This window comes from Octopus bimaculoides, chromosome 1 (assembly GCF_046866305.1).
Source record: "Octopus bimaculoides isolate indiv1 chromosome 1, ASM4686630v1, whole genome shotgun sequence".
NCBI lineage: Eukaryota > Metazoa > Mollusca > Cephalopoda > Octopoda > Octopodidae > Octopus > Octopus bimaculoides.
In genome coordinates, this window is record NC_142928.1 from 4,335,658 (window position 1) to 4,354,846 (window position 19,189).

The following is a 19,189-nucleotide window of genomic DNA, read 5'->3' on the forward strand; positions in this document are numbered from 1 at the left end:
AATAAACATGGAAGCTGAAAAGGTTAAACATCTTATTGAATCTAATAACATTTTTATAACAAATCAGACCATTCCTATTGAGGAGGCCAAACGTCAATAATGTGTTGAAGTATTGACTCAAAAAGGATCTAAGCCCTTTTGATCCAGTCCCTCGATTTTTTAGTGGGGAGATAACCCAAATTTTTAATGGCAATTTTTTAATGGAGGTGAGATAACCAAAAAGTACCAACATACATTCACATAAACACACAAACATACACACACATATACGTACATTACACCCACCCACATATATATTTTTATATATATACGTATAAATATATTTAGATGACAGATGATAAAGCGTGCTACGGGGCGAGCAATTCCCCTGTAACAGCATCACTACCTTCTTGGGACTGTTGGCGGGAGCAAGGATACTGCAGTGTGTGCTGACATCTTCACTTTGATCTTTTGACAGTTGTAGAAGCAAACATCCTACTAAATGTAAATCGTGTGTGTGTGTGTGTGTATTTGCATAGATACGTCGATGTTGTTAATCATTAAAGTGGCGAGCTACGTTCTGAGTTCAAATTCCGCCGAAGTCGACTTTGCCTTTCATCCTTTCAAGGTCGATTAAATAAGTACCAGTTACGCACTGGAGTCGATGTAATCGACTTAATCCCTTTGTCTGTTCCCTCTATGTTTAGCCCCCTGTGGGCAATAATGAAATAGATATTAACTATTGGTCAGCTACAAAAAAAACGTAAATATAAACAGAAATCTTAAACTTGCCGAATGCAAAACATGAACGAGTAATTTCACACTTACCCAGAGGAGTGAAAGAAGAATAGGAAAAAAGCCAAATATATTAAGTTTTGTTGCAGCTGTTAACCTTGAACTGTGGAAGTCTAAAATTCGTAATATCACCGAGATAGAAGAAACGGCAACCTTCACTGACAAAATCTTATCTGTCAACCGGGGGGAACATAAACACACACATTCTCACACTCACAGATACACACGCGTATACATGCGTACAATCACGCGTACACATGCACGTAGTCGCCTTCTCACATCTATCCATCTATCTATCTGTCTGTCTGTCCGTCTGTCTGTCTGTTTGTTTATCTGTCTATTTATCTGTCTATCCATCTATCTATCTTTCCATCTATCTGTCTGTCTGTCTGTTTATCTATCTATCCATCCATCTAGCTATCCCTCTATCTATCTATCTATCTATCTATCTATCTATCTATCTATCCATCTATCTTTCTCTCTGTCTATCCATCTATCTATTTATCTATCGATCCATCAATCTATCTTTCTATCTTTTATTTTTTATGTCCATTGAGTGAGAAAAATAAGAAAAGAAAATTACTGATATGTGTCCAGCCTAATCTATGATACATTGGAACAACAGTCAAAAACTCATGCTACTTACATGTATGTATTTTCATGCATATAGTTGCATGTCTAAACATGCGCATACATACTTAAATGCTAAACTTCTGGAAAGTTTTACAAATCATTACAGCTCCATTGACGACTTGAATCTGTAATCTTCTAATTAGCTTTCTCCTTTCTGGTTTTGAGAAGCTTAATTTCTCAAGATTGTTGCTTAGGCAGTTTGTTACTACAAATGTATGCATGTGTGCATGTATGTCATTATTCAGTTTATTTCAAGATTTCTTGAAAATAGAGAAAGAGCCAGTTTCTAACCTAGATCCAAGGTTCCTTCATTGGAATTTCAACATCAACAACAGGGTATTTTTGTTTGTATGTATGTATGTATGTATGTATGTATGTGTGTATGTATGTATACATGCATGTATGTATATATGTATGTGTCTATGTATGTATGCATGCATGTATGTATGTGTGTATGTACGTGTGTATATGTGCAGATTTGTATGTTTTGCTTTATGTATGTATTCTCCTGCATATAGCTACATATCTAGACATGCTCATATATATTTAAATGAGAAACCTCTGGAATGTTTCACAGATTTTTACGGTTCCAGTGATGGAGTGAATCTGTAGTATGTATGTATGTATTTATGTATGTGTGTGTGTGTGTGTGTGTGTGCAAGCGCATACACATGCATGCATGTATGTATGTATGTATGAATGTATGTATGTATTAAATCAATGATTCTGGAAAATCAGATGAGATGGTGTGGCCACATTTTTTAAATGGCAGAGGAAAGCCGACCCAAACAGCTGTTTTATGGCAAACTTGCAGAGACACAATCAGTGTAAACCTAAGCAGACGTTCAAGAACTTCGTAAGGACCAACATGAAGGCACGGACTGCTCCAGCTTTCTTTCTCCCAGCATCCCTGTTTCTAGTACTTCTGCTTTCTTTGTACTCACCTTTGGCCATCTTCAGCTTGCTCATTTGCTCGTGACTGTTCCTCCATCTTTTGCTTTCGTTTCTTCTGGTGACCCTTCATTCAGCTGCTGGCTTTTCTACGTTGTGGTGCTCCCTGCCTTGTCCATTTCCTCCCTCAAGCCACCACCTTCATACTTCTCAGCTTCCATGCAGTATTTTCTTTTATTCTTTTATTCTTTTATTTGTCTCGTTCATTTGACTGCGGCCATGCTGGAGCACTACCTTTAGTCGAACAAATCGACCCCCAGGACTTATTCTTTGTAAGCCTAGTACTTATTCTATTGGTCTATTTTGCCAAACTGCTAGGTTACAGGGATGTAAACACACCAACACCAGTTGTCAAGCAATGGTAGGGGACAAAAACAGACATACAAAGGAATGGCTGCATAGTAAGTAGATTGCTTACCAACCACATGGTACCAGGTTCAGTCCCATTGTGTGGCACCTTGGGCAGGTGTCTTCTACTATGGCCTTGGGCCGAACAAATCCTTGTGAGTGAATTTGGTAGATGGAAACTGAAAGAAGCCCGTCATATATATATGTATGTGAGTGTGTGTGTGTGCGAGTGTGTGTTTGTGTGTGTTTGTCCCTGTCACTTAGCGGTTCAGCAAAAGAGACCTATAGAATAAGTACTAGGCTTACAAAGAATAAGTCCTGGGGTAGATTTGTTCGATGAAAAGGCTGTAATCCAGTATGGCCGCCATCAAATGACTGAAACAAATAAAAGAATATATATATATATATATAAATATATATATATATATATATATATATGATGGGCTTTTTTCAGTTTCCATCGACCAAATCCACTCACAAGGGTTTGGTTGGCCCAAGGCTATAGTAGAAGACACTTTCCAAGGTGTCACGCTGTGGGACTGAACCCAGAACCATGTTGTTGGGAAGCAAGCTTCGTACCACACAGCCATGCATGCACCTATATGTATGTATATTATATATATATATGTGTGTGCGTGTATGTATGTATATTATGTATAAAGTCACTTGAAATGGATCCAAAGGCCACAGAAACCCTTGCTTTGGATCAAACTGGATGGCAAACAAATGTGTGGAATGGAGTGAGACCTTTTGAAGAAACCAGGACGACCCATGTAAAACTCGAAAGAAATTTAAAGGAAAATGTTACGATCAAGGAGAAAATGAATCACAACAACCTTTTTGTGTGCACAGTTTGTGACAGACCATGCCTTTCTTTTGCGAGGATCAAATCTCATTTGTGGACCCATGAAAAACGAACCGCTACCAACTACTCTGCCTGTATATCTGTGTATACCTTTCAATGCAGTTTATGCCATAAGGTCTGCAATTCTAACAGAGGCCTCAAAAGACATTTTAAGGTCCACAAAAATCAGAACTTAACTGCAGTTCTTGGTGGTCCAAAGCAGATATGCAATTTATGTAGGTGTCTTTTCAAAACATTGTCTGGTTTAAAAAGCCACATCAGACGCCATGATGGATCTAAGGTGTAGGTACAAGAAGTGGTCAGACACTGCATAAGGAGTAGAAAACCACAATGTGTGTGTATGGGTGGGGGGGCATGCTTGCATATATTTTTCTCCTTTTCAGAATAAATTTTGACCAGCCACCTATTTGGCAGCAAGATAATGAAGGAGAGCATCTTGTTTTAAGCATCAGCTTTTAAATCTTACGAAAGTCTTGCAGACTTTTACAGTCTTAGATATTGCAATCATTTATAGCATTTGAATTAGGTATCTGAGTTCTCTCCCCAGGATCCCAAGTTCAGCCATACTTTGCTCCAGACGGGTTGGTACACAACCTGTGCCACTAACTGGTACAATGTCAATACCTGGGGTTAATTATTTCTCTAGGGTTAATTATTTCCCTAGGGTTAATTATTTCCCTAGGGTTAATTATTTCCCTAGGGTTAATTATTTTGCACCTTGGAACTACTTCACATGATCACGTGATCAACCTGACTATTGGATGTTGTTATACATTGCTGTTCACGATGCACTTTGCATTGCTTTAGCTTTTAAATGATGCCACCCCACTGGTTCGACATGCAGGCCGGCATTGGTCTTGAACAGAAGGCCAGTCCATCATGAGGTCACTTTTTTACAGCAGAGTGGTCTGGGGCAATGTGGAATGAAGTGTTTTGCTCAAGAGCACAATGGATCACCTAGTCTGGGAATTGAACCTACAATCTAACGATCATGAGTGCAACACCATGACCACCACTACTTAATAGACACTAGAAACTTTAGAGCCTCTAAAACCATTTTTGTATCCTCTGATAAGACTTAATAACCTGTTTGAAGGTAATAACGATAAAAGTAACCAACTACTTCTCAGAAACATTACTACTAAGTACCTGAGTACTACCGATAGGACATACAACTTGATAAATAAAGAGGCTATCAGTAGAGATAAGGGAGTTGAGTGCCGAGATAAACATAGGCAAAAAGGTCACATGACCAGTTTTATAAACAGGTTGAGCTGCAGGTTTATAGACACCATCAGAACTGAGTTAAGACTAAACCACTGAAAAACTAACCAGAAATATTTATAATTTTTATTGCCCACAGGGGGTTAAACATAGAGGGGACAAACAAGAACAGTCAAAGGGATTAAGTTGATTACATCGACTCCAGTGCATGACTGGTACTTAATTTATTGACTCTGAAAGGATGAAAGGCAAAGTCAATCTCGGCTGAATTTGAACTCAGAACGTAATGGCAGCCGAAATACTGCCAAGCATTTTGCCCAGCATGCTAACGGTTCTGCCAGCTCACCATCCTTATTGTTTTCAAATTTTGGCACAAGGCTAGCAATTTCAAAGGAAGGGGTAAGTCAATTACATTGACCCCAGAGTTCAACTGGTACTTATTCTATCGACCACAGAAGTCAACCTCAGCAGAATTTGAACTCGGAATGTGAAGACAGATGAAATGCAAAATACCTAGGACATTAAAATTAGGGAGAATACCATCCTACAACAAGGGAACAACAGTAAATTCATAATCCAGGGAAATCATAATTCAATTAGTCATGTGCCATGGTAACCAAATTCAACATTGTGGGATTTTTATCTTTCAATTTTTAGATTCCTTTTAAGGCATTAGAGACTGGTTCCAGATTTTGGCACAAAGCCAGCAATTTCAGGGGACGAGGCTAGCTGATTACATTGACCCCAGTGGTCAACTGGTGCTTATTTTAGCAACCCCCAAAAGGATGAAAGGCAAAGTTGACCTCAGTGGAATTTGAACTCAGAATATGTTAACGGTTCTGCCAGCTCACTGCCTTATTAAGGTGTTAGATATTGCATACAATCTTGCTTCTGTGAAGAGTCAGAAACAAAACTGATTATGCACATAAGCAAGACTCTGCCCTTCATAAGCAGATCCGTTTAAACTAATTATTCTGTTCCTAACTTATTCAATGCGATCTTCATAAGACAGTGCCAACATTTGAGACCTAATCAGTTTGTATGTATTGGAACCCCAAAGAAAAAGATCCCTAACCATGCTATCATTCTATATCAAGGTGATGATTCAAGAGGACCACATAATTGCAATGGTCATACTTTAGATAGTTTCTGTAAGAATATAACCACAACCTTCAGCAAAATAAGCTTCCACATTAGTCATAGATACTAATATCGGTAAGGTTAGCTTTTTAAATGATTCACAAGATAGAGAAACAGGTACCTTAAAAGCTCTTTTACAAACCCATTAAGCAAGTCGATAACTGTACAATGCTATGTAATGCTTCACTGACTATATACTGGCAAAGATGTGTGCAGGCGGCGAACATAAAAAAATCTGATTTTTTCCTCTAAGAAGAGCACTGGATAGATGGGCAACCTAGAATGGATAACCTAGTACTTGAGTTCTGGAATTTCCAGAATATGTTTGTTATCGTAAATCTGGTTAGTCTTCTTCAGCTAGGTTCACCGAAGACGAAATTTAGAATATCTGCTACAGCAATGCCTGTATATTCGGCTGATATGTCTAGCCATAAACAGAACCAAAATCAGTTGAAATGTTTTATATAAAAATTATAAATATATTTGTTATTTTCCAGCTAAGTAAAGCACTGTAAAGGTAGAATTATAAATATATACATGTGGTGCCACATAAAAGCACCCAGCACACTCTTGGAATGGTTGGCATTAGGAAGGGCATCCAGCTATGGAAGTCATGGCAAATCAGACTGGAGCCTAGTGCATCCAACCCATGCCAGCATGGACAACAGACATCAAATGATGATGATGATATATATATATATATATATATATCTACATACATACACACATACATACATACACACACACACACATATATACACATATATATACATATATACAAACTAAGCTTCTTTCTGTTTCCCTCCATTGAATTCACTCACAACCCAGAACTTTAGTAGCAGTTCCTTAGTCAAGGTGCCGCGTGGTGAGACTGAACCTGAAACCATGTGGTTGGGAAGCAAACAACTTCACAACATATCCACACCTGTATAATATTACGTTTATCAATGCCTGCTGCACTTCAGAGTAAACTCTTTGCAAAATACAATAATGTTACCGAGAAACTAATTATGAAAATGTGCTTAGTTGCAAAGATACGAGAAAGAGTTTGGATGAAAGAGAACCGTGAGAAAATAACTTGTGTAAATATTATTTTAGCTAAGGTTGGTTTGGATTTGTACCTTTATATACCTTCCTTAGATCTTCTCTGCAGGGGGTCTTGACAGCAGTTCGGGTGGAGAAGGGGAGAGGAAGTGTCATCAAGTTGAACTGTTTGTATCATTTTGCATAAACATAAGTTCCGGTACTTTCTGCTCTGTTAGTTTCCTAACCACTTAAAAGCATTAACTATTAAATAGAGTTGCTAAAACGTTGGTTGAAGCAAAAGGACGCCTGAATACAAAACTGAAACCAGAACCAAAGGAAGTCGAAGATGGATTGTTTCTGCAAATATATTTTGTTAGATAACAGATGAAATTATTCAGATTTGTACTCCTCGCTTCTTCCACGTCCCTCCAACATTCCTCTAATTCTTTCGTGAAATTCCTTTCTCTGTCTGAAACATCAAAACTTGCCTCAATGCTACAGAACCTTCTCTGTCACTAATTGTTTTTGGTGCCTCTTTAGTCACATGCAGATATATCGACAACCTCTCGACTCCCCCCACCCTTGAAGCAGTGGAACATCAAGGATGAGACAGCAGGAGGTGGGGAGAGAGAGCTGCTCCCATGCTGAGCTGGTACTTGCTTACAGCCAAGCAGATGGAGGCAAAGTGAAATGAAGCATCTTGTTTAAGGGCAAGACTTGCTGTCTGGCCCAGGAATCGAACCCAGGAGTGCATGATCATGAATCCAATACCCTAACCACTAGGCCACACATTTTCAATAAACTAATCTTCTATTTTTTATTTGTTTCATTCATTTCACTGTGGCCATGATGGAGCAGCACCTTAAAAATTTTTTTAGCTGAATGAATCAATTCCAGTACGTGCTATGTTTTGCCTTTTTAAGCTTGTTACTTATTCTGTCAGTTGCTTTTGCCAAACTGCTAAGTTACAGTGATATAAACACACCAACACTGGTTGTCAAGGGGTAGTTGGGGACATAGACACAAAGACACACTCTGATATATACATATATATATATATATATATATATATATATATATATGTGCATATCAATATCATCATCATCATCGTTTAACGTCCGCTTTCCATGCTAGCATGGGTTGACTGAGGACTGGTGAAACTGGATGGCAACACCAGGCTCCAATCTGATTCAGCAGAGTTTCTACAGCTGGATGCCCTTCCTAACGCCAACCACTCAGAGAGTGTAGTGGGTGCTTTTACGTGTCACCTGCATGAAGGCCAGTCAGGCGGTACTGGCAACGGCCACGCTCAAAATGGTGTATTTCATGTGTCACCCGCACAAGAGCCAGTCCAGGGGCACTGGCAACGATCTCGCTCACAAATCCTACGAAGGCCAGTCAGGCGGTACTGGTAATGGCCACGCTCAAAATGGTGTATTTTATGTGCCACCCGCACAAGAGCCAGTCCAGGGGCACTGGCAACGATCTCGCTCGAAAATCCTACGAAGAGAGAGTTTTGAAGTGATGTACAGATATTGTATATTTAGAATAATACAGTAGTCAGAATGTTGGATGATTATATATATTTTTTATTTATTTACATCTTATTTACATTTTCAGCACTTTCTTCCATTATCAGATTTATCAAAAAATGGTTTAAATTTAGATTTCTTGGCCTTTTTATAAAGAATTTTCTGGTGTTTGCCAAGCAAGGGAGAAGAAAAAAGAAAAAATTGTTTTTGAGGAGGGGGAGGTAAAGAGGCATGGCTTTTGTATGGTCAGACTTGTTTGTTTAGTACTTTTAAGGTGGGGGAGGAAAAAGAAGAGAAAGGAAAAAGAATTTTTTTATTTGAATTGGTCAAAGTTTTAATTGAAAAACCTGATGTTGTTTTTGACTTTCTTCAGTAAAAATTATAATTGCATTTCCAGGTCTTGCTCTTTTGTGTTCATTAAAGAATAATAGTATACATGAGCAAAAACATTTGAGTATTTACACTCGAAGTAAATGGGCCAGAATCTGACACCATGGTATATGAGTATCTGAATGGCATATTCTTTAAAGGTATGCTTTTTCAATGTCTTAATTCTTAATGCATTTCCTCGCCTACTGTTGTTTTTCTTTTATTTAGTGCCTTCCAGCAGTTGAATTAGGAATTTAGCTCCTATTTCTAAACAGGTCAATGCTTTTTCTGCATCCTCATGCCTTGTGCTAAGATCGCTAGCCACTAAACCTTTTTCTATTTTCTCTCCCTCTTTATTTCTGGGTTCCTTTCTGTCAAAGAGCATAGGCTCAAAACGTAAGAGACTTTCTCACTTCCCGAGCATTAAACTGTTCGTTGTTTACACACCCGTCTTTGTCTTTTGCTTTTTTGTAAATTCTCACTATATATATATATATATATATATATATATATATATATATATATATATATAGTGAAAATAATAAGGGTAGACAAGTTAGAAAAATTTTCATACTGGTGGCTAGCATGTGTAATAAAGTCATGCATAAATATGTGTTAATTTTAGCGACCTCACTGAAGAAGTACGGATGGCAAATTAATTTATTTACACATTGATACAGAAACTTGAGTTTGAGGATAACTACAAAAATATCTTTTATTTTCATTCCCTTTGAAATTACCCTTATTCATGGTTTGGGCTTTGACTGCCCTTTCTGGCATGTAAGGTGTATAAATACTTAAAATTGTTTATACACTATTATATATGTATACATACAACAGACTTCTTTTCAGTTTCCATCTGCCAAAATCACTCACAAGGCTTTGGCCAGCCCGAAACTATAGAAGACACCTACCCAAGGTGCCACACAGTGTGACTGAACCCAGAACCATGTGGTTGGGAAGCAAACTTCTTACCACACAGCCTACAGATGTTTCCATGCACCAGGCCATTGATGCATGTCTTTGTTACTATATATATATGTCTGTAAATAAGGTTTAAGCTTGGGTCAGTCTTAAGTCCTAGGACTCATAAGACCAGGGTTTAACCTGATTTTCATAGTATATAATTGACTGTGATTACAACACCCAACCCCTGACCACTACACACACCCCTGGATGGGATACCAGTCCATCTCAGAGTTAACTTCCCAGTCATTGCTGGAACTCGTTTACTGTTCAGTAAACTTCAGCTCAAGAAGACAACTCACTACTCGAACTAGGAACTGAACTCCTGAGCTTGTGATGCTGAGCCTAACACTCTAACCATTAAGAAAGCCACACACCTTCAATAAACTTATAGAAATGCTGTTTTTATGCACCAGGCCACTGGTGCATGCATTTGTTATTATATACTCATCTGGGAACAAGACACTGTTAGTAAAACAGATGGAATCGTAATGTAGAAAGAAACATTGAAATACTTCGTCTTTGAAGTTAAGGATTTAATAATCTGAAAAATTATAATCTTGTAAGCAACAAATCATCACAAATATTTAGTGATTAAATTGGGGCAAACTTTATATTTATATGTATTCATATGTTTAGATGCAAGCATAAATGTGTGGTTAAGAAACTCGTTTCTTATCTACTTGGTTCCAGGTTCAGTCCTAGTGCACAGCACTCTTCTACTAGAGCTCTAAGTCAATCAAACCTTGTGAGCGGATTTGGTAAACAGAAACTGAACATAGCTTGTTGTATATATATCCCTTAGACTCCGCCCTTGCTTCCCCACTTTCGCCTCCCCCACACCCCAACACCACACCACACCACATCACCACCCCGCGCACACTAGCACTGACCACTTGGCAGTACCTACACCATCATCCACACACTTACACATGCACACATGCTCACGTCAAGGTCACCAGCCCCCTTCACACACATATACACGCTCTCACATACACACGCATATGCACCTTCGTTTTGGGATCACTACAACTTTATTATCTCCCCTTCTTCCTAGCTCTCCTGTGTGACCCCTCTGTCCGGCATTCACCATGATATATCACTAGCCACTAAACCTTTTCTATTTTCTTTCTCTGTTTATTTCTGTGTTCCTTTCTGTTGAAGAGCATAGGCGCGAAACATAAAAGACTTTCTCACTTCCCAAGTGTTAAAATAATACATCTGTTTGTTGTTTACGCATCTGTCTTCGTCTTTTGTTTTTTATAAATTCTCACCATACATACATACATACATATATATATATATATATATATATGCACATTTAAATATAGGATAAAATCTTTATGAGAGTCCGAGGTGGGGTTATTGTCTATAGGGGGTAAGTGTCCTAGACTCATATCTATCTATCTATCTATCTATCTCAACTATCTATTTATCTATCTACCTATCAATCTATCTATCTATCTATCTATCTATCTATCTATCTATCTATCTATATATATATATATATATATATATATATATATATATATATATATATATATATATATATATATATATATATATATATATATATAATGGACTCAACACAAGTAAGACTGAATAAAGAAGCCTCATTTATCCAAAAATATAAGCCAGAATTACATATGAACCCATATTAAAAATAAAGTACTTACCCCATCTAATGGAAGATCTAAGCCAGAATAAAGTAGAGAACACAAAAAAATATATATATAAATTATAGATTTACCTTCCCTTTACTGCAAAATAAATGAGCGAACAATTACCGCCCCTAGCAATTTATCTCTTTCAACTTTCAGCTTGATAAGCAATGCAAAACTGGTCCTTCAATTATGTTGAAAGAACAAAGCCTTATTTTGTACAAAATTGTATATCTTTATCACCATGGCTCTAATATATTCTTAAATCCTGTAAAACAAATATTCTGTTTTTCATCTTACCTCTTTCTCTCTCTCTCTCTCTCTCTCTCTATATATATATATATATATATATATATATATATATAGAGAGAGAGAGAGAGAGAGAGAGAGAGAGAGAGAGAGAGAGATACATACATACATACATACATACATACATACATACATACATACGTACTGTGTGTGTGTGTGTGTGTGTGTGATGGTGTTCCTTTGTGTTGGCATTGTATGATAGCTGTAAACAAGTCTCACCATCATACAAGTGGTGTCTGTCATTTCCAATCTTTCATGAAAACATGTCCAGCCATGGGAGGAAAAAAAAAGACCTTCCCTGGAAACAGGTGAGGGCTGGTTGCAGGAAGGACCTCCAGCCATAGAAGATCTAAACACAACAAATTCAGTTCAACCCATGGAAAAATGGATGCTAGGAAGATGATGATGATGATGATGATGATGATGATGATGTATTTATATTTACTAAGTTGATATATTAATGCTTCCTAACCACATGGTTTTGGGGGGTAGGGGTAGTGGGGGGGGGGGGGGCAGCGGCGGTGGAAGCAGTAGCTAAGGCGATGATGATAGTGGTGGCAGTGATGATGGTGGTGGTAGTGGTGGTGGTGGTGGTGTTGGTGGTGGCAGTGACGGTGGTGGTAGTGGTGGTGGTGGTGGTGGTGGCAGTGACGGTAGTGGTGGTGGTGGTGGTGGTGGCAGTGACGGTGGTGGTAGTGGTGGTGGTGGTGGTGTTGGTGGTGGCAGTGACGGTGGTGGTAGTGGTGGTGGTGGTGGTGGTGGCAGTGACGGTGGTGGTAGTGGTGATAGTGGTGGTGGTGGTGGTGGCAGCAGTAGCTATGATGATGATGAGGAGGAGGAGGAGGAGGGTGATGACGATGATGACGATGATGATGTTTATGATGGTGATAGAGGAGATGATGATGATTATGATGGTGATGGTTGTGGTTATGATTTTTAATGGAGAAGAGAAAGCAGAAAACAACAACAGCAGCAGCAGCAGCAGCAATAGTGACAACTATAACAACAACAACAACAAGAGTTGCTAGCAACAAACAAGTTGCCTCAATATCATCATCATCATCATCATCATCATCATCGTTTAACGTCCACTTTCCATGCTAGCATGGGTTGGACGATTTGACTGAGGACTGGTGAAACCGGATGGCAACACCAGGCTCCAGTCTAATTTGGCAGAGTTTCTACAGCTGGATGCCCTTCCTAACGCCAACCACTCTGAGAGTGTAGTGGGTGCTTTTACGTGTCACCCGCACGTAATGTATATAATATTGTCACATCATCATCATCATTGTTTAACGTCTGTTTTTCCATGCTGGCATGGGTTGGATGGTTTGACAGGTTCCAATATCTGGCCCAAATATTCTACCTGCTTTATGTTCAAACTGACCAGATTTAACCTCTCACACAATCCTACAATGTCATTCTAAAAATCTACATGCACTGAAATCTTGAAGCTACAAGATTAATGGATGATTAATCCAAAATAATTCTTTCTACTGGAAGAAGAAGGTCTCAAATTTGGGGGAAGGGATTACGCCGATCAGATCGACCCCAGTGTGTAACTGGTACTTACTTAATCGACCCTGAAAGGACGAAAGGCAAAGTCAACCTCGGCCAAATTTGAACTCAGCGTGCTAATGATTCTGCCAGCTCACTGCCTTTGATTAATTCAAAAATAATGTGAATAAATAAGCCTTACATTTGACAGAGTAATCTCAATGCTAAGGGGTTAAATGACTCCATCATGTATTTTTAATGTTTGACTTGTCTCTTTAATGCATTTATAAAACCTTTATTAGTTTCTCTATATTTTATTTTAAATAAGAGCACTCAGAGAGCGCAAACTTCTGCCAAGGCAACACCAACGTTCTCTCAATGATTAGCCGGAGATGATTTTTAAAATGAGAATATCTGAAATAAACTTGACTGCTCTCACAAACAAGAATACTAAAAATTAACCTGACCGCTCTCAAAAATTAAGTAAAAAAATCCGGAAAAATAATCAAGAATCCTTGACTGGTACTTGATCGATTCCAATGGTAGTCATGGAATGTGAAGTGGCTGTAGAAAATTTAGTCACAGTTATAAATAGTTTATCCTAAAATTTATTTTTACGAAAAGTTTAGTAAAAATAAATAAGCAAATGAGTGGAAATCAGACCGGTGAGTGTGTTAAATCAACATGGCATTAAAAGAGAATGACTCTCCTCAGACACAATAAAATATGCTTCAACACACGAACTCACATAAAGAATCTTGCAAACTAAATACAAAAACGAAATATACATATGTACACACATATATATATATAAAAATAGAATTTCTGGCCAATTTATATCTTCTTGCTCAGAGTTTTGTGCCTTGAGGTAATCATCAGATGTAGCTAATGGTGAGAACTCCAGGAAAGTTGGATTATACAGCAGTATAGGTACAACATGTTGTTGGCTTTAGACTGGTTATCATGTGTGTGTGTGTATGTGTGTGTAGCTCGCTAGATAGATAGATAGATAGATAGATAGATAGATAGATAGATAGATAGATAGATAGATAGATAGACGGACGGACGGACGGACGGACGGACGGACAGACAGACAGACAGACAGACAGACAGACAGACAGACAGACAGACAGACAGACAGACAGACAGACAGACAGACAGACAGACAGATAGATGGATAGGTTTCTTTATTAGCCACACAGGGCTCAACACAGAGGGGACAAAATACAAATGTAGAGTTTTTTCTTTTCGAGGGGGGCGAAAACAAAGCAGAAAAAAAACAAAAGTGGGGACAACGATGAAAAAAAAATATCGCAAAACGTTTGGGATATTTACAAAAAATACGAAATAATACAGAATTTTCCCATTAAATGGGAGGTTATCCGTGGAAAGAAAAACCTACGAAAAGACCACGGTAACCTCGGTCCTTAGTGTCACAGTTTGTTAAATAAAATTTCTTTTATTTAAGCAAGAAACGTAAGTAACTCTGTTTACAAAATTTTAAAACGTTCTATAGAATCATGGTCAAGGTGGCTTCATCATTTATACGTGCCATTCTTGCTACATGTATCCATCTTTATTCGAAACATTTGCTAGACAACACTTGCCTCTCTACTCTCACCTTCCTTTTCAAGTGATACTTGAAAAAGTTGATGAGAGATTGACCAGAGAGGAAAGTATTTGTCTCTAATCCTTTCAGACCCATCCACCAGATGCATTCTTTGGCCATAGCCACAAGTATGATAAATACAGCTCTTCCTTCCCGTTTAAAGGAAGGAGGCGTGACGATATTGACGATAGACTCGGTTGATAAACCGACTCGTCCCACACGCGACAGCAGTCATTCGACATAAGCCCACAGCTCCGAAATGGTTGGACACTGCACGAGTGCGTGCAGAACGGTTTCATCGCTCTGACTGCATCTCGGGCAGGTCGGCCCCGCATTTCGCGAGCCGTGTCTATAGAGCTTATCCCGAACGGGTAGCGCCTCTCGGTAACACTGCCAGGCCAGGGATCTCTGGAAGTTGTCCATAGGTCCCGGCCCGAAAGTCGTCCTGAACAGGCGGGTCAGGTATTCCTCGTCGACGCCCAGGTTCGCCCCGAGATCGTCGTCGTACCTGCCCTCCACTAATCCCCTATAGAATGACTTCGTTGTGATGCAGCCGCTCAAGGTCGACCCGGGAAGGCAAAGTTGTTGCAGAGCAACGCGACACTCACGGTGCCATTCGCCATTCCTCGGCCTCTTTTTGATCCACGACTGCAGCTCGGTCATGGAGACGAGCTGCGGGAAAGCGCGTCGCACAAACGGCGACCACACCTGCTCACCGTCGTCTACGTAGAGCCGGAGTTGTCGCAGACTCAGCGCATGTCTGCACATCATCAACCACGGCATACCCAGCCCTCCTTTCAGCGGGTGTTGGCAACAAACGGATCGCCTCACCATCAGAACGCTTCCTTTCCACAAAAAGCGGAAGAGGATGCGCTCCATTTCGGTGATGGCGCGATCGGGACAAGGCACGACGGTCAGGCGGTATTCGATGACGGACGCGATGTACTCGTTCGCCACCTCCGCCCGACCTTTTAGGGACAGCTTCCTCTCGGACCATTGCCGGCAGAGAGTGGCCACCCTACTCGTTATCTCGTCCCAGTTCTTCTCCGTTTGCCGGTCCGGACCGAACCAGACTCCGAGCAACTTGACCGGACCGTCCGTCCAGCGTCCAACTACTGAGGCGCTGCCGGATGGTATGGGCTTGCTTCTCCAGGTGCCGAGCAGCAAACCCACCGACTTATCCCGGTTGATTTTCGCTCCCGTCACTGCTTCGTAGTCTTTCAGCGTCTCGCCGACAAGCTCGATGTGCTCGTGGCTAGACGCTATGATGGTGACGTCGTCTGCGTATGCCGACACGCTTGTCCCGCACCCCAGTTCTCGCGGGTTGCCCCTCAGCGTCGCCAGCTTCCGCAGTAGTGGCTCGAGAGTCAATACGTACAGGAGCGGCGACAGGGGGCATCCCTGATGAACCGAACGTGCAATGTCGAAGGGTCCCGATAGACGTCCATTGACGCGAACAACCGAACGGATGCCTGTGTACAAGGCAGCCATCCAGCCACGGAAAACGGTACCGAAGCCGGCCGCTTCAAGGACGGCCTCCAAGTATCGATGGTCTACCCTATCGAAAGCTTTGGATTGATCCAAATTGATCAGGGCCCCACCCGTGCCAGGTTCCTTAACTACCCTCTCTATGATGTAGCGCATCAGATGGAGGTTGTCATGGATGCTCCGGCCCGGCACGGCGCACGTCTTCTCCGTGCCGACCAGTTTCTCGATGACAAGCGCCAACCGCTTGGCTAACACCTTGGCCAAAATTTTCATGTCTGCATTGAGCAGAGTGATGGGCCTAAAGTTATCTATGGCGTCCCCCTTGTTTGGATCTTTCTTCAGCAGCGTTACCGCTCCTCGGCTCACAAAACCGGGAATGCTCCTGTTCTGCTGCCAGTTGCAGTACACGGCCACCAAGACGTCTCCAAACAAGTCTGGCATACAGTTGTAAAGCTCGTAGGGCAGACCATCCAAACCCGGAGATTTGTCCGTCGAGCAACCCGCCATCGCGTCCCTCACCTCCTCCGCCGTGATGACCCCTTCGCAGCACTCCTGCTCTCTTGCCGAGAGTCGTGGCAAGCTGTGCAGGTAGGCACTAAAGTCCACCCTGCCTTCTCGCTCGCCACTCCTCCCGAACAGTCGGGCAAAATGCCGTTGAAACGCCTCGCACATCTTGCTCGGCTCGAGCAATTCGCGCCCCTGTTCGTCTACCAGAGACCGGATGGTGGCTCTGTTACCCCGCTGTGCCTCCGCCACCCGGGCCTCTCATGCGGCTCCAACACCTTCATTCCTCAGAGCACGCATCCTTGCCCTGACAGCACACCCTTCGTGTTTAGCATTGAAGTGTTGGTCGAGGGCCAACCTCGCCGCTAAAACGTCGGATGCGATGCCACTTCGCAATGCCTCTTCTAACTTTATCACTAGCTCCCCCTCTACTCTGTTCCTCTCTACAACTAGTGCCCTGCTATACCTTATTGCTTCCGCCCTTACTGCTCTCTTGAGGGCAAACCACCATTTGTTGTTGACGATGGCTCCCGTCAAAGCCCTCTTTACTAACGTGCTAATCCGGTCTCTGAAAACCTGTCTCGACGGGAAAGACGCGTTTAGTTTCCAGTAACCGGGACCCTGCCTATGTGCCTTATCTAAGTCTAGCGTACACGTCACAAGTTTGTGATCCGTGTAGCTGACTATGTGGAACTGTGGACATCCTAAACTATCTCTATCTCTTGTCCTACACACTATCCTATCTAGATACGATCTCGACAACCCAATGCGGTTGGCACATTTGGGTGGTCGAGTCGGTACCTGTCAGACAACTGGAAGCGTCTGAGCAGGTCTATGAGGCCTTTGCATCCCCTTCTAGTTTTGTCACTCCCCACGTAGTCTAGATGCGTGTCCAAGGTAGCATTCCAATCCCCCACTAAAAGTAAGGGACGAGACGTTCCCAGGAATACTTCTAGACGTCGAAAGAAGTCTGACCGACCTGTTAAAGGAGGCACATAAACTGCCAGCAACCGAAAAGCGCCTCCATCGCTGCCGTCCACATCTAGGACAACCAGTCTACCCTCTGGGTCTGTAAATATCATCTTTACTTGGAGATCCAGACTCTTGCGAAAAAGAACTGCCGTGCCACTACCGCCCATCCTCGGCAGACAGGGAGAAAAATAAATGTTAAACTGTCCGCCAAACATGGACTTTAGGGCCCGCGGTTCATGGAGTCTGGTCTCACTAATGGCTATGATATCCAAATTGTGTGACTTGATGTCATTTAAGAGGTACCCTTGTTTCCAAGGGGACCCTAAGCCACGCACATTCACACAACCAATCTTCACCATGATTCTATTTATACGTGTGCTTTAAAGCACAAAACAAAAGAACAGAAAGTTACTTACCGTTCGAAAGTTTTGTTTCCTCCTTGGATTTTTCACCAAGGAGGCTATTCTTGCACAAATATTTCTGGAATCCCCCTACTGAGTTGGGGTAGAGGGATTTTATTGTGTTGTGTAATGCTGGTGTTACATGATAAATTTTAATGTGTTTTGGCGGTGTTGTGCATGGGTGGTTGTTTGTTTTGATGTCGTTATTTGTGATGTTTGTTTTAGAGTTGATGTAATTCATCAACTCTGTGTTTGTAGTGTCTATTGCTGTTAGCATTGTTTTTGGTGTGTTAGCATTGGTGTTTATCGTGTAGGCGTTGGGAGTGTTTTCGGGAGATGTGAATCTCCCTGCTTTGTTGTTGTTCGTTTTTCTTTTTTTGCTCCTCTTCCTCCTTCCTTTTTGGGCTATTTTCCATTCCTCAGTACTTGACTCGTCTTCAGATGAAAACTCTGAGGAATCGGAAGGAGGTAGGGGCATGTTGTATGCTTCTGTGTTTGCTTGTGTAAGTGGTTGTGTTGTTGTTATTGTTGTTGTTGGTTGTTGAATTTTTGGTTGTTGTGTAAGTGATGTGTGGGAAGGGGTATCAGTTTTTGTATTGTCTTTTCTTTTTTCGTCTTCTTTGTTTGTTAATTTTGTAGTTTTTGTTGTATTTTCTTTCGTTGATGTTGTTGATATTGCTTTTATTGTTTTTTGTGTGGATGGCGGTGTGGGCAGCAAGGCTTCTTTTGTGTGTTTAGTTAGTTCTTGTTGTTGTTTGTGTTTTTCGGGCAGTCGGACACTCCTTTTTAAGGTGTGCCTCGCTGTCGCATAAGTAACAGCGAGGCCGCCTGCCCTCTACTACTATATGCAACTTTTGGTTTGTTGCCAAACGGATGTATGGTGGGATTTTTTTGATTTCTTGTTCGTTTGTGTGGAACAA

General features: G+C 41.1%; 1 protein-coding gene across 4 annotated transcripts in view; it reads right to left on the reverse strand.

Moving 5' to 3' along the window:
- LOC106870901 (uncharacterized) overlaps nt 1-18,910 on the reverse strand; it is a 63,729-nt gene extending 44,819 nt beyond the window's left edge. The window contains exon 1 of one of the 4 annotated variants that reach the window (XM_089347965.1): nt 18,285-18,910. In XM_089347965.1, the coding sequence (XP_089204091.1) occupies nt 18,285-18,747 (463 nt within the window). In that variant the 5' untranslated portion in view covers nt 18,748-18,910. Of the gene's footprint in view, nt 1-385; nt 1,076-18,284 lie in introns of those variants that run through there. The other 3 variants (XM_089347972.1, XM_089347978.1, XM_089347971.1) reach the window with 3 other exon arrangements.
- Between the last annotated feature and the right edge of the window lie 279 nt (nt 18,911-19,189).